General features: G+C 40.9%; 4 protein-coding genes across 5 annotated transcripts; 1 reads left to right on the top strand and 3 right to left on the bottom strand.

Moving 5' to 3' along the window:
* Positions 1–18: 18 nt before the first annotated feature.
* Positions 19–494, bottom strand: LOC124178182 (histone H2A). Its single transcript, XM_046561403.1, has one exon. The coding sequence runs from the start codon at positions 437–439 to the stop codon at positions 65–67; it is 375 nt and encodes a 124-aa protein (XP_046417359.1). The 5' UTR covers positions 440–494; the 3' UTR covers positions 19–64.
* Positions 495–678: 184 nt separating this feature from the next.
* On the top strand, positions 679–1,519 carry LOC124178183 (histone H2B-like). Its single transcript, XM_046561404.1, has one exon. The coding sequence runs from the start codon at positions 726–728 to the stop codon at positions 1,095–1,097; it is 372 nt and encodes a 123-aa protein (XP_046417360.1). The 5' UTR covers positions 679–725; the 3' UTR covers positions 1,098–1,519.
* A 1,343-nt stretch (positions 1,520–2,862) lies between these two features.
* Positions 2,863–4,730, bottom strand: LOC124178180 (40S ribosomal protein S12). The gene is made up of 4 exons (XM_046561401.1): positions 4,571–4,730; positions 4,175–4,309; positions 3,548–3,752; positions 2,863–2,962 (listed from the first exon to the last, which is right to left on the bottom strand). Exons 1-4 carry the CDS (start codon positions 4,585–4,587, stop codon positions 2,894–2,896), a joined length of 426 nt encoding a protein of 141 aa, XP_046417357.1. The 5' UTR covers positions 4,588–4,730; the 3' UTR covers positions 2,863–2,893.
* Positions 4,731–6,884: 2,154 nt separating this feature from the next.
* LOC124178174 lies at positions 6,885–21,059 on the bottom strand. Of its 2 annotated transcripts, XM_046561381.1 has the most exons (5): positions 20,916–21,059; positions 19,214–20,761; positions 17,709–17,966; positions 8,085–8,343; positions 6,885–7,283 (listed from the first exon to the last, which is right to left on the bottom strand). In XM_046561381.1, the coding sequence occupies exons 2-5, from the start codon at positions 20,355–20,357 to the stop codon at positions 7,055–7,057; spliced, it is 1,890 nt and encodes a 629-aa protein (XP_046417337.1). In that variant the 5' UTR covers positions 20,358–20,761; positions 20,916–21,059; the 3' UTR covers positions 6,885–7,054. The 2 variants fall into 2 exon arrangements, with proteins under 2 accessions (XP_046417337.1, XP_046417338.1); XM_046561382.1 differs by lacking the exon at positions 20,916–21,059 and having other exon boundaries at positions 19,214–20,795.
* Between the last annotated feature and the right edge of the window lie 27 nt (positions 21,060–21,086).

Here is a 21,086-nt window from a genome sequence, read left to right as displayed (position 1 = left end):
CTATTTCCGAATAATTTGGTGGCCCTGAAAAGGGCCGGTTGTTTATGTTCTCAGCATCGTTGCTTTACGCCTTCTTTTCGGTTTTCTTAGGTAACAGCACTGCTTGAATGTTGGGCAAAACGCCACCTTGAGCGATCGTTACACCAGACAACAGTTTGTTCAACTCTTCATCATTGCGTATGGCCAACTGCAAATGACGAGGAATAATCCTGGTCTTCTTATTGTCACGAGCAGCATTTCCAGCCAACTCCAATACTTCGGCAGCCAGATATTCCATCACAGCAGCCAAATAGACCGGAGCTCCAGCACCAACGCGCTCGGCGTAATTTCCTTTGCGCAACAATCGATGAATTCGTCCAACTGGGAACTGAAGTCCGGCTCGACTAGAGCGAGACTTTGCCTTTCCCTTTACTTTACCGCCCTTGCCGCGTCCAGACATTATGACACTGTGAGTCGGGTAACTTCGATCGAACTGATACGTACTGCACACTGCAGCTGACGAGTCGTGAGTGCCGAGTTTGGCTTCAGCTAAGGTTATATACTCTTGGCGCTCCCAGCCGCGGACCAATGAGAGTGCGGCACCGCTCGCCGCGCTCCCTGATTGGGCCGGCCAGCGAGGCGTAGAGTGTAATAAATACGCATGGAGACCCTTGACCGAGCACAGTCGTCATTTGAGACCCAACGGTTTTAAGTCAGAATATACGCAGTGGAAGTCTGATTAAACCATGGCACCGAAGACTAGTGGCAAAGCGGCCAAAAAAGCTGGAAAGGCCCAGAAAAACATCTCGAAGGGCGATAAGAAAAAAAAGAAGAAAAGGAAGGAGAGCTATGCCATTTACATCTATAAAGTGCTGAAGCAAGTCCACCCTGACACTGGAATTTCCAGCAAGGCAATGAGCATCATGAACAGCTTTGTTAATGACATCTTCGAGCGTATTGCTGCAGAGGCATCTCGACTCGCTCATTATAACAAGCGGTCCACCATCACTTCTCGGGAAATTCAGACAGCTGTTCGGCTTTTGCTACCGGGTGAATTGGCGAAGCACGCTGTGAGTGAGGGTACCAAAGCCGTCACCAAATACACTAGTTCCAAGTGAGCTCGTCAGCGACATAATACAAATAACGGCCCTTTTCAGGGCCACCACAAAAATCTTTGCAAAATGTTCGACAATCGAAACATACCTCGTAAATAAGCTAGTGAATCCATTTGTTATAAGTTTTATTGGGCGTATTGAATTATGCTTAGGTTATAAATATTAAATAGGTACTACAAACGACCCATCCTTTTCACATGCGTCATTCTATAACGTCAATAAAGTTGATCCTTCGGGATAGCATTCGTAGCTTCAATACAGTTTATAATACTAGCAGTGCGACGAACTCCATAATCAAGAAAATCTAAAGTACTCGAAAAATACGCTCTTTCTATGTCGAACTCTGATGTTGTCCTTTATGATTATGAAAGAAATAATACTGCAACCATGCGACAAAAGAATGATGAAATATTATTTGAAGTAAAGCATTTTTGAACATCAATTCTATTGGCTCCTTATTTATACTAAATGTTGGTATAGCTACCTTTTTTTTACTAAACGCGACGATTTCTGTTACATTCATTTTCCATTTGCGGAATTGACTCGTGATTTATTCGACATGTTGCATATGACTTCTAATTTATTGCTCTAGGAGGTGTGGTATCATCTCATAATAGTACTAGATGCGTTTCGTCTAATGCTGAAATGTCATTTATGTAATGGAGAAATAATACTAGACCTAAAATTAACTCCTGGAGTATTCGAGCTATTATTTTTTGATTCCCTAAGGATTCACAGTTTACTGAGACCGCGAATATTCTCTCTTAGGTACATCTATAAGATTTTTATAATCTAAAAAGGGATGTCGAACTCGTAAAGTTTGTAACTTATTCCCTTGTGCTAGACAGCATCAAAGACCTTTTCAATGTCTAGGCAGATTAATTTATTAAAGATGAAATTTGTACTGAAATGGTAAATTAATCGAATCAGTTGTACAGTGTTATGGCTTTCTTAGAAGCCGAATTGTGGGATTGGTTGTTTCGTCCGGTTGAGAATTATTTTGTCAAGGCTTTGCCAAGAGTTTGCAGAAGGCTATATAATTATACCTATTTATTATGTGCGTTATATTGGACGTTCCGAATTATGCTTAGGTTGTAGCTATAAACTTCGGTGTTTCCCTACCCTTTACTTCTGCGGCATTCTGCAACATCAATACATTTAATGCTCCATGATAACGTTCATTCAGTTCAATACGGTATATTATACCAGTAGAGCGACGACATACACAATCAGGGCAATTGAAAACATTTGAGAAATACGCTAAATCTTTATTGAATTGTAATATCGTCTTTTACAATTCGGAGCTAATACTGCAATCATGCTATGATTTCACACTAGCACATTTATAAAACTTTCGAAAAGGATCACGACAAATCGAATGTTTCTGTAGGCAGAGATTCAGTTTAGATAATTTAGAAATTTCACATCATTACTGATGTCTGAAGGAATTTTAATTAATTGCGGAACCACGCATTTTCTGAGCTTTTAGCTCGCTATCAGGGCTATGATAACTTATTTTATATGTTCCTCGCATACGTCTAGCAGATGCATTAAATTATTAATAGAATATTTGCTTAAGGATCGGTAAAATATAAAATTATTTAGGAATCTCAGTGTTATTCAATTAGAACGTTAACGGAAGGGTTAAAATTTAAGGATGTGTTTTCATGCAGAGAAGTCATGGATTTCAGGATGGCCAGATAAAGGATTGAATCAGGTATATGTATAATAACTACTTCAATGTAAAGTAAGATAGCGTCGAGCGAGATTACAGTTTAGGAAGTTTTATTAAAACGAGCTTATAGTACAGAGCTTTGTTTGAGGTACTCCATAAGAACATCCCTGGCAGGCGTCTCTTCTCCAAAATCCTGAAAAATTTAATTACATGAATTTGAGAAAAAGATTTCATTCAGAATAGAATAAGGAAAATAAATTCAATACTGGGTGGAATAGTCAGAAAGGCTTTTCTCAGCAGGATTTACGTTTTTGGGTTCACCTCAGAAGAGGGAGCCTGCCTTGGAAAGTATCATCATGTAAACCATGAATATAAGCATGTCTGCATTAGATGAACAAGAAGCAGTCACGCAAGGGCTTTTTTTGCATAAGGCAATGAGAACGTTAATGCATTTCATTTATGAGATACCAGCTTTCTTGAATAAAAATACTAAGCAATGTACGAAACTGGAATGTTCTGGTATTTTTTAGTTGTCAGGTGAATATAATAGTTTGCTGAATTTGTGGATTAATGATGTAAATGTGGCTTCTACTATAAACAAGATCTTTCATAAACTACTTTAAATTTCATCATGAGTACAAAACTGTGGTACAAAAACTAACAAAAATGACTATAAGATCATTTAATGTTGATTTTCGAAACAATTCTTCGGTTACCACATAATCATTTTTATTAAATCTATTGGAATGGAACTTTAAACATCAATGCCCATATATACCTTGATGACAACGCAGGAGCACCCAACAACTTTGCGCGCTTTACCAGCATTATCGATTTTGCAGAGTCCAGCCCATTCACCCAGTTTCTTGTTATTGTCAACTTTGATCAGAGGAATCTGATGCTCGTTACACAATGCCTGTACTAGCTTTTTGTACATCGGCTCGTTGCAGTTTTCTGCCAGAATGCAGAGCATCGCCTGCCTCCTGTTGACAATAATTATAGAAGAAAATTAAAGCTTTTACCGCATCAATGAGTTTTTGTCAAAATGGATATACATTTTGTATTCAGTAAGGCTTTACACAGCACTGTTTTTTAAAATTTGGGTTCATCTCAGCAGAGGGAGCCTGCCTTTGTGTCTCATCATATATAGTGTCGTTACAACTCAGATACCCAAAATTTTACCATAATAAAATTAAATACGGTTCTTGAATATCTAATCTTATAAAGCAAAACATATCCAAAAGATCTTCAAGTATATACTAAAAATCTAACAATAATATTTGGATTTATAAATCAACATCAGATTGACTCAAGGTTGAAGATAGCTTCAGTAAATATTATAGAAAATTATAAGTGATAGAATAGTAAACTGATACAATGTCAAGAAATAAAATCCAACACATACTTGTCAAGTGCTTTTGCCGCTTCATGGAGTCCGTGAACAACTCCGTCGTGAATAAGAGCATTCTTCAAAACTTCTTGAAGGGCTGTATTTACGTCCATGGGTCCCCCAGCCGCCACACCGGAGGGAATATCATCGCTGTGAGAAGAGAAATGGATAAAAAAATAATTAGCATCAGGTATGGTGCAAGTAGGAAGTAAGGTTATGTGGTCGGCGGACTGTCAGAAGGCTTTACACAGCATATTTAAATGAAATTTTAGGGTTCGTCTCAGAAGAGGGAGCCTGCCTAAATGTATCATCACATAAATAACATTTACAACTTGATTATGGTTTCTGGAGTATCAGAATATCTAGCGTGTAAACAGTTGTTAGAGGTTAGACGTGTTGCAAGACACTTACGTTTCCACATCAGACATTGTTGGAGCTCGCTGGAGACCTGAAATATACACACAAGATTATTACAAAATGATTCTAGTTTGCTCAAAACGATTTATTTTCACAAGTGGAACACTGATTATCGTAAATTCGCTCGATTCGATCACCAGTTACACGATGTGCGCTACATTTACCTTTTCTTAACCGGAAAGGGAAATAGCTGTAGTTGCTACTTGGAGCTTGTTGAAACTTCAACTGATTGGATGAGCGTCATTGGTGCGTTCTCAAATCAGATGTCAGCGGTCGATGTCCATATTCCGACTACTTACCGCGGGCCAGTTTGAATGAATTTCATATTTTTTTTCGGAAGTGCATCATTCTCGAGATTTTCATTTATGGAATAGGAAAGTTTGCATAATATTTATGTCTTTTACTAAATCCATTAGGAATTTGCTTACCTATATATTTTACGCGCACAGTAAAAATTTATAATTAATTTTTTGCAGGGTGAAATTTATAAAAAGATTTCATAATAAGATCGATGAATAATTATTTTAATACCATATGGTATTCGTTCTAGTCACGATTGTTTATTGGATTTTTTATTTGAAATAAAAACGTTACTGTGACAGCCTGAATATTAGCATTGTACCACAAGTTCAGTTAACTCCCGGCGGAGGGCCTTCAAGAGGTTCAGTATACGACTGCCAGTCAAGGTAACGTTTTTCTTACCAACAAACAGAAGTTCAGGCCTCTTAAGATATTTACAGCTGTATAGCCCGTACAGCCCCATGAGGTTAAATAATTCGATGGTAGGCTGGCAACCGCTTATACAATTGCACGGGGATGAGTTAAAAAATTAAATTACCGAACTGTAATACTTTTTTGTCAGTCATTGAAGAAAGGATTGACTATTGAACAAATACGAACCTATTCATACCTACCTGATAGGAATAAATACTCAAGTAATCGTCCAATATATTCAAAGGTTGCGCATGTTCTCCATTTGGTTGTCAATCAACCTTGGCCTGTAACGATACACTCTGTTAAATTAAAAATTCGGTATTCTACGATATTTTTGCAGAAGAGAATATTTAATATTGGTCTTAAAAAATTTGTCAACATCTCAGAACTCGTAAAACAAACCTACCTATCTACCCAGTCAAATAGATGAAACACTTCAAACAGAACGGATGCGTTGTTAATATTGTGAAATTTGTTCTATTCGTAATGAATATATATATATTTATATATATATTTCTCATATATAATATAAATTTACAACCTAACATGTCTGCAGTGCATCATCAATTTATTTTTCTAAGCGCATAGTTTCTACTTCAAATTCAACAGCTTATTCGTAGGTACGCAAATCAATTCAGGAAATTGTAAGTAATATCAGTCTGAAAATTGGTAATTAACACTTGTACAATAAAATATCGTATGATTATTGTTAGTTTTTAAGTGCAGCTACATGCGTTCTTGCACCATCGATTTCACTTGCAGACTCACTCAGGCTGACTAAATGTATAATTTAATACTATTTGGTTCAATTTAATATACAAGATATGATGTAGTTCTGCGCACATCTTGGCACACTGTTATTTGCGCTTAAGTTGACTTGAACTGAACATATTTTAGATACGTATTATAATTTTTTTTTACATTTCACCGCACACTTATTCCAGTCTATTGGTAGAAACAGAGGCAGAAAATTTTAGGATGAACCGCTGAGAAAATACGACAAGATATCTTCGTTTTCCTGCAGTTGTATTTTTTTAACCAGTCATCGCAGCAGATGAAGAGTATTTTTAATGAGCTTACCAGTAAGAACGCAGATTTCTTGAAATAGTTTCAAGCTGCTTCCGATTCACGTAGCATAAAAAAAAACCGGTTAAGCGATAATTTTTGAAATTAACATAGTTAAAAAATTACTTTACAAACCTTACAAAACGAATTTACTGTGTAAATCTGATTTCATCTTTCCAACGGAATATTTTCAATTGCTGTATTGAACTTTTTTCGGTGAAAATAGCTAAAATATTTTGATTCCTTATGCAAAAAAAATTCGAGTAATTTTGCGATTGTATCAACACATCGTTCAGTGGATTATATATCAACCGTAAAATTTATCGATGTTCAAATAATTTTTATTTTCTTCTGCCAGTGGATTAGACACAAACTCGAGGAATATTATGTCTTCTTTTCGTCGAACGAGGCACACTACAGGAATCATTCTGAAGTCGATGTAAAATATAGGTAAATTCGGGAATAAGGACATTTATTGTTTTTATTATAAATTATACAATGTTATTACAATAATTAATAACAGTTATCATATATACTATTGCGACTGTTCTATAAATTTCAAGATTTATCTACACAGAATGTTTTTTTTTTTTTTATGGTAATTTTCAAGTATTTCCCGTACGTCCTTGCGAGATTAAGGAATCCAAGGAACTGCATCGGGATCCTGAGTCATCGAAGGTTAGTGGTTTTGGTTGACTTTTAAATCGTCGGACTGTAGCGCGCGTTGTAGGGCCAACAATAGTGTGGAGGCGGCGGGGGCGGTGGTGGTGGAGGCGGTGGGCCCGATGGGTAAATATGATGGGGATGCGGCTGGTCCACCGTCACACCTGCTTGGGCCTGACATGCCGCCATTAACCCATGGTAGTCAAATTTATAGGCGTATCTTTTGCCGTGGACTTTCGTCATTATGTTCTTGTCGTAGTAATACCTGCACAGAAAATATAGAACTGCGTTATATAACGGTTTAAATATTCAATGATAATGGATGCATCTCCTGTAACAACTTACGTCACGTTTATAATCGTCATGTAATTCAGTCAAGAATCTAAAATTAAATTAGTTTTTTACAGTGTTTAGTATTATAGCAAAAGTTTTTCAGCAATTTAACATACAAATTCTTCTAATTCTGATTGAATACAACAGTTTCGTACAATATGTGAGATCAAATGTTCGATTTTACTTGAAGCATGAATAAAATGATTGCTTCGAAACCAGTATAAGCCCTCTATGTAAGGTATCGATTGATAAAGACTGCAAGATACACGTATGAACACCTGTGCCACCGTCTAGTACAGTACGAGAGGCCCTTTTACTTCTAAATCAAACGAATGGCTTCGATTCGTTAACATTGATTTAGAATGAAGTCTATAAGCGTTGTATCTGACAACTTTCGGTGATTTTCATATTAGATAGAATTTCAGGAAAAACACCTTACAGAACGCTGAAAAATCACTGAAAATCACTGGAAATCACAATTATCAATCAAAGTACACGACAAGACGGAAATCGACGAAACGTTAATTGATCGAAACGATTTGTGGGTTTACCGCAAGATTTACAACGATCGTTACCATTATTCCAAATAATACGGGCAGCAGGATTTCTCCAGTCATTCGAAGTGATTCGCTTCGATGTGTTTCCTCAGATTTCAGTAATTAAAGTTCCTCCGATTAAAAATCTGACGCAGGTTACTCTTGGACACTTTCGGATCGATACCAATATTACGCACCTGAGGGCTCTCGAAAGTTTGTCGTAGTTCATGTTGGGTTTGCTCTTGCGTTCGCCCCATCTCCGCGCCACCTCGTCCGGGTCGGTGAGCTTGAACTCTCCGTTTGAGCCCTCCCACGCAATGCAGGAGGCGTTCGACGAATCGGAGAGTAGCTCTAGGAGGAACTGCCACAGCTGGACCTGACCTCCCCCGACCGATCCGGGGCCACCGCTTCCTGAGCCAATCAGCGAACAAGTTCTCTGCAGGAGGCTGATCCGTTCTGAAAATGTGGAGAGAGAGGAAATTTATGCCGAGAGTCACTCGAGGGGCGGCTATATCTGCCTTCTGCTTTATACGTGTATAGGAAGTCTGCGTATATAGCTCACCTCGGCACCGGCGCCTGGCGCCATGAGTTTCGCCGCTATGCGGACAATGAGCAAAGGAAAATATGTACGAAGGAGTGAAATAATGATAAAAATATGATGCGGCGAGTTTTTTACATTTTTGGAATAAGAGAGCGAAAGAGAGAGAGAGAGAGAAAAAGAGTGAGCGCGAAATTATATGGGTATTTCAGTCCAATGATAGAGAATTGAGGATTGCTGGATTACTGTTTTAGATCGTACTTTTATATAGCTCATTGCGTAAGCACAGAGAGTTATCGTAATGTTATGAATAACGCGTCGTGTATGAATGAAGAAATGATATTGGCTGGCTCGTGCCATGGGAAAAAGAGGGTGTCGAATAGACGTAAACTGTAATATCTATAATCAGATCAATTGATTTCTCCAAAGAGTAATCTATAAATCCGACACACTTTATACTCATGATCTCTACGTATATGATGGAAAAACGTTTCAAAATTTTTCCAAACTGCCTAAGAGACCGCTTTTATTGACGAAGCCGAAGGATATGTTTGAAAATTACAAAATTCGGTATAAGTTGTCGAAGGTATTGAATATTATGCAAAAAGTAAGACCGACAACAAAATTTTTTATCAACGCAGTAGAATTACTGTGGCGAATTTCCAATTCCTTCGTTATGTGTTAATTATTATAATCCCGAAGTGTCTTAAAAGCATATCCATGTTCACCAAAATGGTGGCAGAGGCGTAACAGGCGTAGGCGTGATGCGGCCGTATGGTTGTGTCGAAGAGCCAAACAGATGTATAAAAATGACGGTAAACGTTAAGGAGGCGGGAAAAGCGGGACCGAAGAGAAGGTATAAAGCTGGAGCTGGTACGGCGGGAGAGAAACCATATACTCATACGTATAGATATATGAAAGGTTGAGTAAAAAAATAGCTGTCGGGAATGAAATAACAGGACGTGTCGGCCTCGATAGATTTTATACTATTATAGATACACAAGCGAGACGGCGATACTAAGAACTGGCAATTAAGTCCGTGGTTTGCTTTTCTAGGAGATACCTTATACCTGGGTGGGACTTTTGCAGTCTACCGGATCGAGACGACCGCCATGCGGTACAAACGCGAATGGCCGCGATCAAGCCGCGTAACTTAATCGCCGATTAGTAATAGGATTTTGGAAGACCTTGCCGATTGCGGTCGCAGATTCAACAATCTTCGAATTACGCTTATTCGAGCTGTTGTCATGATATAGCTTATATACATTATACTTACATCTGTGTAATTCGTGTGATTGGACAAGTTTCATTGCGGTATTTCTAAACTTCCTGAAATCTGTCAGGATCGTATATTTAACATCGGAAATTGGCCGGTAGTTTTCTTAAAAAGAATGATTTTCGTCAAATAAACGCGCTAGCTGGAATATGGTGCAGTTACTTAGAAGAATAGCCGTTGTAAATAATTACATGTACCATAAGTAAGGTAAAAATCTTGGGATTATTTTACAGGAGATGTAGTTTTGGGATCTGGGCCAGATTTGTAATCGAAAATATTCAACTCTTCAAACTTTTCATTCAAGATTTCAATACGCAGATTTACTGTTTTCGAAACTTCAATGATAGAAAATTAGCTTCAACGCATAATGCACAAACTGCAATTTTGAATTATATTGCAGATTATCATCGAATCATTTCATCGAGAAATTCAGTCTGGATACCGCAGAAAAGTCGATACGCTTGCAGCGTTGTGAAATTTATTATAGCAAGAGGATGATCTATAAAGCAAAAAATATTTACTTCGCAATCTTTGTATACAATGTTAAGTATACATAGACGATTAAGCTTGAAACAGAGCTATTAGCACGAATCTAAGTGTTTGCCATAATACGCGTGGCTGTGTATTATCAGATCAGTGATTTGTCGCTTAAACTAACCACCCATGTACTTAATTATGGGTTGAGCCTCTGCCGGGATATTCGGGGAATATCCACGCGACTTATAAGCCTGTCATTACCATGGCGAAGGGGGAGATCACACCCTTCAAGACAGACACCCTGATGCATGCATCGATGTACGGTAACATTATAAATTTATAAAAAAAAAAAAAAAAACAACTAGCTTATAAGAAGCTGGATAATAATTATTTTTGAACACTGTACGATCCGTGAGTGTAAATGATCGCTACAATTGATATTTTCGACAATGTTATACGATAAATACTATTTGAAAATGATGACTTCACGGCAAACAAAGACTTGAAACCGATGAACGAAACGAAGAATTAAATCCAATCAAAAGTTTGGCGGTGAATCATGCAAGAGAATAGGATTTAGATGGTGGTGTTCGTGCGGTTATAATTAGCTATTACCAATGATTGCGAGTGAACTGCAAACTTGCTGACAATAATGTTCTCAGCCAGAACTTTCAAACGACAAATAATAACCGCATCGTCGATCTTTTGTTCGCTTGACTCACAGAATGGCTTTTTATACAGATTATCATGCAAAGTACCATTGTAGAAAATGGCAGCTGTGGATGGATGAAGTCTGGAGTCCTGCTGAATGTGCAGCGGGTGCGTTTGTAACCTCCACATTACTCCGGTTCAACAGAGGCATGGGGTACATCGGTTTAGAACTCCGGAACCACGCACTGTTTCACTGATTATTTTGTAACTTAGTACAATCGTCAGTTTCAGCACTTTGTTTGATTTACTTCGCATTTCACCTCGCATTTTCTTCCTTTGCACCAATTCTCGCACAATTTGAATATAAGCTATCGTACATCGCGTTCACACCCGCGCTGATATATATTTTTATTAACAACAATCTAATACAATCGTCATTTCACATACGTAACCTATAAATGAGGTCTAGAGAATTCTATGATGTTTCTTTCCAATTTTAATTACATACAGTATCAAATGCAGGGTTTAATCGGTATTTTAGTCAGGAAAGTAAAAGGTTTCTACATGTTTCAAGGTACTTTTTTTATTGGTTGACGCCGACGTTGAACCTTGCGGAAAGGTTGTTATTACTTGGAATGTCCGTTTAAAAGCTTGGTCGTAAAGAAAGTGACTAACAATAAGGGTAAGAATTATCCGTTTGTGAGACTATCACATATCGCGCTACGCACAAAGAGGCAAATAATCTTAAATCCCCGGAAAGATTGACCTTTGAGTAGCACTTAAAAGTTGGGTTGACGACGGCCCAGCTTGAGAATACCAGATTGCAAAGAACCGCAGACACATAAATCTTCGATTATTTGGCTAAGAAAAACGAATACGAATTAACGTAACCAAGCAAAAAGGATGTTATTTGGTACCGATTCAGCGTGACCTCGACGCGACTTGAGCTAAATACGCCATATCATGACAGTATCGGAGTCCACATGTGAAAATCAGAAACAAAAATTCGCAGAATACTGGAGAAGTGAGATTTTGTTCATATTTTACATTGTTCATATACTCCAGGTTGTTTAAGAAAAAAAAAAAAAAACACTTTGATGTAACCAACGACGAGCTACGAGCTTTTAATAACTTAATTGGCTTTCAAATGAACGGTTAGCTTCTAGCTTCACATTTCACCATAAAATCATATTCATCCATTTTCTTTTCCACAATCGTAACGAAATATTGTTTATTAATTGGTTGAGCAATAAATGCCTGTCGCTGTAGATGAAGCCGCAACTTTACTCCGAGATAAAGACCCGGCAGTTGATGGTAAATAAAATAAAGCTCACCAGCTGGTGGACAACGAGAAACTGAGCGACCTTTGCCCTCTCTGGTTTCAACCCCTGACGCCCCCGCTTCGCCATCCGAGTTGGCGACGAGGCGCGATGAGGAGCTTTCCACCCCCTACGCGGAGGACAGATCCGGAAGTCGGAAATCCAAGAAATTATTCCATATTTTACCGAAACCTGGGAAGGGGGCCGCCTAAAATGCATCCCTTACGTACTTGGCGAAAAATCGAAGTATCAATAAATATTTTGCAGTTTCGGTAAAAATTGATGGGTCATTAAAGGTGGCTAATTCGTAACTAAATTCATGACTGTTACACTGCGAGATTATTGATCGTAAATCAGAAAAAAATTTGGTGAAAATTTTGTAAAAGAGAATTTTATGTCTCAAGTGAAAATCATGCACTGCATAAAAAGCAATATATTATGTGCACAAGGAGAAGAGCTAAATTTTGGGATTTTCTGATATCGTTTGTGTTTAGGAGAGCCGGCTTCGCCACCGGATGTGTAATGAAATTTTCTTCTTACATGTAACCGGTTCCAGCGGGGGTGCGAATGCTCTTCGTCTAATCCCCCGCTCATAACCACCTCACCGTCATCTTGTAAACCAAACATCGCGAGGTACCAAATCGTTAATACCCACCAACGATAAGCGATGGACACTTAAACGAGTGGTGACACAAATTTTCATCTGCAAGGGTCGAGACGAGTGGATTATTGATTTTAAATCGGTGCCATTGAATCGGTTCTCCGATTTCGTCTCATTCAAATTAAGAGACAGAGAAAACTGTTCGGTTTCCCCGTTTCGAAAGCTCAAGGAATTTATCCTACGGTAGATGGTAAAATCTTACCGGCATACGTACCTTACACAGAGATATGGCTTATAGATATGTTTAATACAATACAGAACAATCGAATGGGCGCAAACTGCACGGAGCATCTATATCTTCTATGATCCAAGGGGGATGTTTCAAGCTCATCAAGAAAACAATATAGCAGCACCCCGTGGCGAGCTTACCTCCACCCTGGAACCGCCCGGTCGTCCTCCCGCCAAAACCCACCACCTATCAACCCGCGAAGCCTCCTCCGGGGGTGTTTCGCCCCCGGCAACCCCCCCTCAACCCCCGCCGGGCGACCCCTTCTCTAAACACTCTTGATGGTTTATTCATGAGGAGACTCTTACCGCGATAACACTGATTCATTTAATAAACGGCAAAGGGCGCCACCGAGTACAACATTATTTAAACGTCTATATATCTCGGGGAGGGCTTACCGTGTCAAGAGCCGCTATACTGCAGTACCGGGGCGGCCCTTTATCAGGGAGCTAAGGTCGAAACTTTGAATTTTCCTGCTTCGATACATTGTGCCCGGTGTCAAGCTTTCGAAGTTGTAGACCAGGTACTCGAGAATCGATATTTTTTCACCACTTTTGTGTTACACGTTGAAACAGGTTATCCCTCGTGAGCTTCTCAACTCTATCCCCGTCAAATATAAAAAAAATTATTCTGCGAGAGGACATTCGGTTTCTTGTAAAAATATACTTTACCCCTGCAGAGCTATTACTTGGAAAAATTTCATTTTTTGTAGTTGAATTCTAGCAAAGTGGCCTGCATATCGCCGCAAGAATGGTATAAATATTGGTGGAATTAAAAGGAAATATGTTGCGCGGGTAAATATTTTATAGTGTTATTAATAGTTGATAATATTAAATTTTCTGTTTACTAAAATATTAAATCTGTTCCTTTAATTCAACATATTTTTCCTGCCGAACAAGGCCTTAAAATCGATTTGTTGTTGTATCGACATCACATTATTGAAACAGTTACAGTAAAATATATTACGAGTTATTATACGTAAATAAAAAATTGAAAAATATATTAACACAACATACAAATTTTCTTGTTGCAGCAACAAGACTGATGATTATTTCGTCTCCATAACTATATTTTTCGACGAGGGTCAAAGAAATGACAATAGTTGAGAAGGTGAGAAGTATACAATAATCACGATATAACGTCAACGCCTTTTACACAATGAAAACCTGATTCTGCGATTGCTCGCGATTGCATCAACGTAAGATAGACCAAACGCAAATCGAGCTAATTAAAATATTTAATTTAAATGTAAAAAATCAATTAATCGACACGACGATGCGTCTAGATAAAAAAGTCAACGCTTTCTCTTGCACTGCAGGCTAATCCGAAGGTATTCGATGGTCGATTTTCCGATCTCAATACTGCAGTAGGACGTTTAATGGCGGTAAATTAATTAATTTGAAATTACACGGAGGGGAAATCCCTTGAGCTTCGTGAGGGTTGGCCGCTTCATGCCGAACGAAATAGCCACTGCTATCTAAAAGTATAATGTGGGGGGTGTTATATCGTCGAGCGAAGGGGTGGCGAATGTTCTCGAATACCTACCCAGTCCACGTACACGGACGTGTGTATCCGCCACGTCTGGAGACACCTATGCGTGCCTCGGGAGGCGGGGGTGGATTTGAGGAAACCAAGGAAAGCTTCGCTTCTTGGATTTATACAGGGCATTTCATGTGAATTCGATATTCCTTCACTGGTGAAAGTTTATCATTGGATTTCCTCATTTTATAATACGTTACAGTACATCGAAAACATTAGACGCTTATTTTTTGTACTTGCTCGATCGACACTTTAAGGGTTAGAAATCACCCCTAAAGTTTACTCGCAAAAATAGATTTTTTAATATCTCTTGATACTAAAGAAATCTTTTTTGATGGTCACAAATGAACACTTTTCACTATTAACAAACGATAATATGCGCGGTGTGTTTGCCTCTACAAGTCTCATCGGTTATTTTTTCAAGGTCAAATCGGGGGTTCTTCTCATCCCTTCAATGGCCGAATTACGAGGTAAAAAATTCCTGTCGAATGGTTTATGACGTATTACGACATATCATGGAATTAAGAAAATCGGTGACGTATATCTCGAATACTTTTCCAGTGAGAGCTTATTGCCGAGTTACATATTTTCATTTGATTTTCCTTGACAGGGATGACAAATTGCCCTTTTCGGCTACACAGCTATATCGTAAGAGTTAATTTTGAGATGGAGAAACGTCGCCATGTTTTCTAATCATTCCACGACTGAAATCTCCGCGCCAAACGTGACCATGTGTGAAATTGACTTTCGAATTTTACGTTCTTTTTTTGAAAGTCGACAGAAGGGTTGGAAATTCGCAACTCTGGTCAAGACGTTGAAAAAAGGCAGATCCTGAAAGATCGAAATCGAACCTGCTGTGCGGTATAAAAAGGATTGAAGCGAATCGAAAATGATAATTATCGATCGATGATCAATGGTGGTTGAGTTTACGTGGAATTCCCGACACAGCACGCGTCTAGCTGTAACTGCTAGGCGTTGAATTGCGGATTACTTGTTCGTCGGGGGTGCAGAGGGGCCTCCTCCTCCTGGGCCCTTTCCTCCCGAGGAGGTTGCGCCTCGCCGAGAACGCGAACGTGACCGGGCGGAGTTTGCGACACTTGATCCTCTAATCCCGGGGATTCGAGCCATGCGCCGCGACGCCAGAGCTGAAATCCTCGACTCGACCTATCGCCCACAAAACACTTCCCATCGCCTTCAGCAGGCTTACGAGAGTCCGACCTACGACTGTCCTTCGCTCACACTTATTCGTCCTTCGCGGTTACCGCAAGGACTCCTGCGACGCGGATGACTGCACCCGGCAAAACGCCTTCCCCAAGGACTTGACACATTCTGATTCATGCGCTCCAAGTGTATTTGTTATACGCGGATCCTTTCTATTTCGTCAAGGAGACGCTGTATTGACTAATTGAAGGGGCGAGGAATATGAGAGAATTTTATTCCTGGTGTTGATACGTTTTTGCACAGTTTATTGCACGCATTTTGCGCAATTTCTATGTTCATGGTGTCCTTGAATAATTAAACCAGTAAACATCCAGTTTGAATCACCGCTTAAAAAAAGCATCCCGTAGGATTTCGATGATTTTGAATACTTTTAAAGCACCTTGCAGCGTTCTTCCAGCTTAACTTGAAACCATCACATTCGACTCATCTCTGCACTTTTTCATCCGTCACCTGAATCAGTCCGCAAGATTTTTATAGCGAGGTAAATAAGTGAACAGAGATTTCCGCAAAACGTTCACGTCATGATTCATGCGAAGATGATGAAGAGGAGAAGAACAAATTCTGATCGAAATTGTGAACGTAAAACCACTGATGTTTGGAGATAAAAATCCAAAGAGTGACTGAAGTCCCAGCCTTAATAACCGAACCCTTCTAAAAACGTGAGAAACAACCGTTACATAAAAACAGTAATGAGAATTGAAAAATCTATTATTCTGACAGTCGGTAAACTTTAAGCTCTCATTCCGTTCCGAGGCGATAATGGGCGATCCAGAATCGATTTACCCGCAAGCCTCTGGAAGTCCAGCTTGATAAGTTACAGTGGTATAAATGCCAGAGGTTGATAGGAGGAGGGGATAGTTGCACTGACCGGTAGCTGAAAGAGGCTATTATCAGCCCGATATTTACTTTTCGGACTGGCCTTATCGCTGATAGATCGCTCCCTCGTTAGAGATAAGATGAAAGGTCTCGCCGCCCTTGGGAGCGGTTAGTCGTTTCCGGTAATTCCAGACTAGGAGAAACGGGAGACCCGTATTAACCCCCGTGCTGGCCGTGCAGCTCGGACTCCATAAGATTTATGGCGCGAATTGACCGATAAGGATAAATTACGTCCTTGCTTATTCAATCGCGACATTTTCTTTTTTCAGATTTTGAACGAAGCTATAATATGCTTTGACTATAGTGCTTTCAAAAAATTTTCACACATTTCTTTCAGGCTGTATGAATAATTCTCTAATAAAATTGTGAAACGCGGCGCAGCTGGGACTTCGTTCCATGTAAGGCTCGTGCTTTTTATGGGAAAGAGTTACGAGTAGGAAAGGACCCGCCCATTTGGATCTGAGATCTAGGATTCGAGATTTATAGACTCTGTTTCAACCGAATTTCTACCTACGAGCCAGCCACCCCTTTCAAAAGGAATCCGCGTTCCCTGAAGCGGCTATTAATTCGTTGATCTTTCAAAGAGAGGGTCGTGAATAAAGATTGCATCGATTTTGGATAGATAATCTGGCTACGCGATAACACGTTTAACATTTGATACCGCGGGAGTAAAAATAAGATAACTTCATGTGGATATGTTTTTTAGTATCTTCGAAATTCAACCACTTTTTCACCTGAAGTGGAATCCGGATTGAACGATAGACGCGAGAATTCGCTTTCTATTACACTGACCTGTACTTCGGAGAATATGTTCCGTACAAGCATGAACTTGCACAACACCCGTTGGCGGAGAGAGTTGCAAATACTACATACATCATGACCAAATGGAAGGCTGCATGCACGCAAGTGATGCAATCGTGTTCTTTTTTTGTGAATCATGCGGCCGTGAAGCGTTGGCATACGTTCAAGCTACGGAGAACATTAAAAAAGCACGGAAGAGTGCATCGCAAATTTATCACCCAATTTGAATAACTCACCGATTTCGTTGCAAGGAAGCTTGTTCATTTCCTGGAGGATTGGGCTAGATACTCCTGTCGCTTGGAAACGACGGTGTGCCAGGTGAACTGCCAGAATATTTCCTCCGGGTAAGCTTTTCCAACGCTCCGCTGTCAGGTCCAACAGCTCCTTTCCTGTTGGTGGCAAATCCGTGGTAGATGGTGCCGATTTCATAGAGAATGTCCGCGTACACCAGGCCACCCATGAAGCCACGTGGCTTTCGTTCCATTCCGAAGGGTCTGTAGTCAGCAATTAAAACGACAATGTACAAGCGTTGATTGCTTTATGATAATAACCGAGAGAAGGAGAGAGAGAGAGAGATAAAATAAGAATTGTCTCGTAGTATTTAAAACATGGTTTGTTAGGAATGTTTAAGATTGGATACGTGTATCAATTGCAGGTCATCGTTGTGTTGCATCGCGTAATTTTATCGTTTCGACTAATTGTAACCGCCGGATTTTTGAAACTATTTGAAATACGGTTCAGAGGAATTTAATGATCACGATCGATTTACTGTGTTCAGAGAAACCGGGCGATTAATAAACACCGTTTAAAGTGGATAGCGACTTGAAAAAACGGAAAAATAATCGTGAGTGTTAGGTGGCCCCCAGTTCCTAGTACGATCCGATCAAACGGGACCCGAAAAAAACAAAGTCAAATGATCAAGTGGGCTGGAGTAAATTATTGACTGAAGGCACAGAATGAACGTCGTAAGAATTCACGTATTCCTCAATTCTTGGTAAGACCTTCTCACTTGATCTGCTTCAATTGTGCAATATGCAAATTACGCGTGACAACACCATCAATTTTTGGGACAGATTCACGGAATAAATAACAGCTATTCCCTAAAACCCCGTTTCACTCTGCCAAGTCACCTCCAAAAACATGTTTGCACTTAGGATTGAACTTTTTTTATTTATGCTTCTCACGTCTGACAATGATGTGTGTATTATGATTCAGATTTAATCAGTCACCGTTGCTGTAAATACCGTATAACAATGAGCACTGTTAAGCCACGACGATGCCTCGTTACGTAATTATACTTTAGTACCGCAAAGTCCTTATTATTTTTATACTGCACTCCATCAGCAGTTACGTTTACGTCGTAACTTATCGCGCGGCGTTCAACACAAACGACACTTGTAGTTACTTGCCAATAGCACAATCGACGCACGTCCGTCGGACGACGCCGATCCGTGAAAATATAATAAGAGTAACGCGTAGGCTATTTCCCAGAAACAATCTACGACTGGAACTGAATTGCATACGCAAACTTCGAGACACGTCATAATAATTCCACTCCGTCATTCCCGTCACCTTGACCTTCGTTGTTTATTATTGCTATTATGGTCGTCGATTAGCTTCGAACAACATCCACACAGTGTAAGATGTTCAGCTCTCGAGTCGAGCATGCGTCGCTAGTTTGCAACTCAACGAATACCGCAGAACAAGCAAACAAACAAACAAACAAACAAACGTTACTCACCGAAAGGCACCAGGACCAGTTCATCGGTCTGTTCAGCGTCCGGGGGTTTCTTCGGTTTTTCCGGTTTCACCTTACATCCGCCTCCTTTTCTAACGGCACTTCCGTCTCCCGCACGCTGCATATCTCTGCAGAAGCCTTCGCGGAACTCCGACGTTTGCAAAGATCCCGGCAGAAGGCCTTTCGATAGACGCGAAGAGTCCTCGAGTGGATCTTCATCGTCAGCCGTTCCACGTTCTCCGGACTGCGATAGCTGGGCGGCCCCAGCAGGGAAAGGATCTCGGGGTCCGTCGCTGTTCTCCGGAGCCGCGTGTTTTCCAGGTCGGATGCAGGACTGCCCTGCCACACGTTGCGACGCACTGGCACTAGATCCACACTCGACGTCGCGACGCTCCTTGGTCGGAAAAGCGGCGGCAGGTTCGGTAATCCTGGGGTTATTCCTGAAGAAGGTCCCTTCCCCGGAGCGTGACGGACTTCCTCCAGTTCCGGTGATCCTCGCAGGAGCCGACGACTCTCGAGACTTGCCGTGAAAGATGAAAGCCCAGGATTCCTCGACGCCTTCCCTTGATCCCGTGTCGAGGAGCTCCAACTCCCGGCGGAGCTCCAAGTCTGCCTCGCACATCTCTCCATGCCTGCAAACTTGTCCGCAGTTCCTGGTCCCAACTAGAGCGCGTACGTTTTTATTCGATTCCTGACTCACCGAGGACCGCGATTCTCCGGCACCACCAATCTCCGATCTTCCCTCTGAATCACCACCTTCCTCACCGGAAGCATCCGTCAACGGTTTCTCTCCAAAAACCCGCGTCGACGACGACTCATCGAGCTCCGTGTATTCGATGTAAGACAATGGCTTGGCCCTGATCGATCTGCGCGGATTTCGCCGCGGATTGCAGTTTATCCTCCCCTGATCGAAGGGCTCTTCCCTCGAACCGCGTACTACCGATGCTCCGCTTTTCCCCGCGAGGTGTTCCTCGATGTCGTCGAGTGACCAGGACACCCGGCTCGGACTTGTCCGCACCTCTGTAACGAGTTCATCTTCACCTGTCGACGACTCGGGACTGTCTTGAGGCCCGCGGAGCGTCTCGGTAAGACGGCGGGCGCCGCGATGCAGCTCGTCTGAGTGACTGCGTTGCTGATTCATGGACATCGATGACTCCTCAAAGGCCGCATCCGGTTTCGCGCGTCAATAGTAGCCAGGATTTCTCGGTAATCGGAATCATCCACCTTCTGGGATTCACATCGAGTTTTGATTATTCAGAGCGCGTGAGTGAGCGGACTTCTCGGCGCGGCTGGACCCGCTTGCGGCGCCGTCGGCAATCGACAGACTAGTAAGTATCTCGTTACTTTTGGTAGTTACGACTGCGGTGTCGGTACCACACCGCACGATTAATCAAATTCCCCGGGAGAGATCGAGGGGTATCGATCCTTCGTCTTACGGACAAGACGGCCGTTTCGATCTCGAGTTTTTTGGAACAATCCGCAAGCCCAACGTTTACCCGTCGTTTACCTTGTATTTTCGCCGCGGAATATCAAGCTGCTCCATCGGGCGGCCTGCAGGTGAAACAGGAATTGCAGTCAGTCGGTCGTCGAATGGATTCCTGGAATTTGTTGGGGGAAAATAACAACAGCAGATCCTATTCAAGAATTGTCAAAATATTGCGTAAATCGTGCGACTTGGGATGCGATATATCGTCGAGTTACGAACCGTGTCCTTGACGGCTGCAGCAGTCTATATTACGCCACTGGTGCTCGAAATTCCGTTTTGCGGATTACCGAATGATTCCTCCTAAAGCCTAGATATTCGCGCCGCGATTCAGAGGCTGCATAAAGCGACTATTAGTTCTAAGAATTCCTCTGCAGTTTGCTCCGCAAGCAA

The sequence above is a fragment of the Neodiprion fabricii genome, chromosome 3 (genome assembly GCF_021155785.1).
Source record: "Neodiprion fabricii isolate iyNeoFabr1 chromosome 3, iyNeoFabr1.1, whole genome shotgun sequence".
In the NCBI taxonomy this organism is placed as follows: domain Eukaryota; kingdom Metazoa; phylum Arthropoda; class Insecta; order Hymenoptera; family Diprionidae; genus Neodiprion; species Neodiprion fabricii.
Note: the sequence above shows the minus strand (reverse complement) of the source record. Positions and strands in the feature narration are given on the sequence as shown.

Excerpts from the sequence above, each read along its gene's own strand:
- LOC124178182 (XM_046561403.1), bottom strand. The coding sequence starts at position 439 with ATGTCTGGACGCGGCAAGGGCGGTAAAGTAAAGGGAAAGGCAAAGTCT.
- LOC124178183 (XM_046561404.1), top strand. The coding sequence starts at position 726 with ATGGCACCGAAGACTAGTGGCAAAGCGGCCAAAAAAGCTGGAAAGGCC.
- LOC124178180 (XM_046561401.1), bottom strand. Across the intron at positions 3,753-4,174 it reads GCGGCAAAAGCACTTGACAA|GAGGCAGGCGATGCTCTGCA; the intron begins GTATGTGTTGGA and ends TATTGTCAACAG. Across the intron at positions 2,963-3,547 it reads GCTCCTGCGTTGTCATCAAG|GATTTTGGAGAAGAGACGCC; the intron begins GTATATATGGGC and ends TAAATTTTTCAG.
- LOC124178174 (XM_046561381.1), bottom strand. The coding sequence starts at position 20,357 with ATGTCCATGAATCAGCAACGCAGTCACTCAGACGAGCTGCATCGCGGC. Across the intron at positions 17,967-19,213 it reads ACTGGTCCTGGTGCCTTTCG|ACCCTTCGGAATGGAACGAA; the intron begins GTGAGTAACGTT and ends TGCTGACTACAG. Across the intron at positions 7,284-8,084 it reads AAACTTTCGAGAGCCCTCAG|GTATTACTACGACAAGAACA; the intron begins GTGCGTAATATT and ends TTTTCTGTGCAG.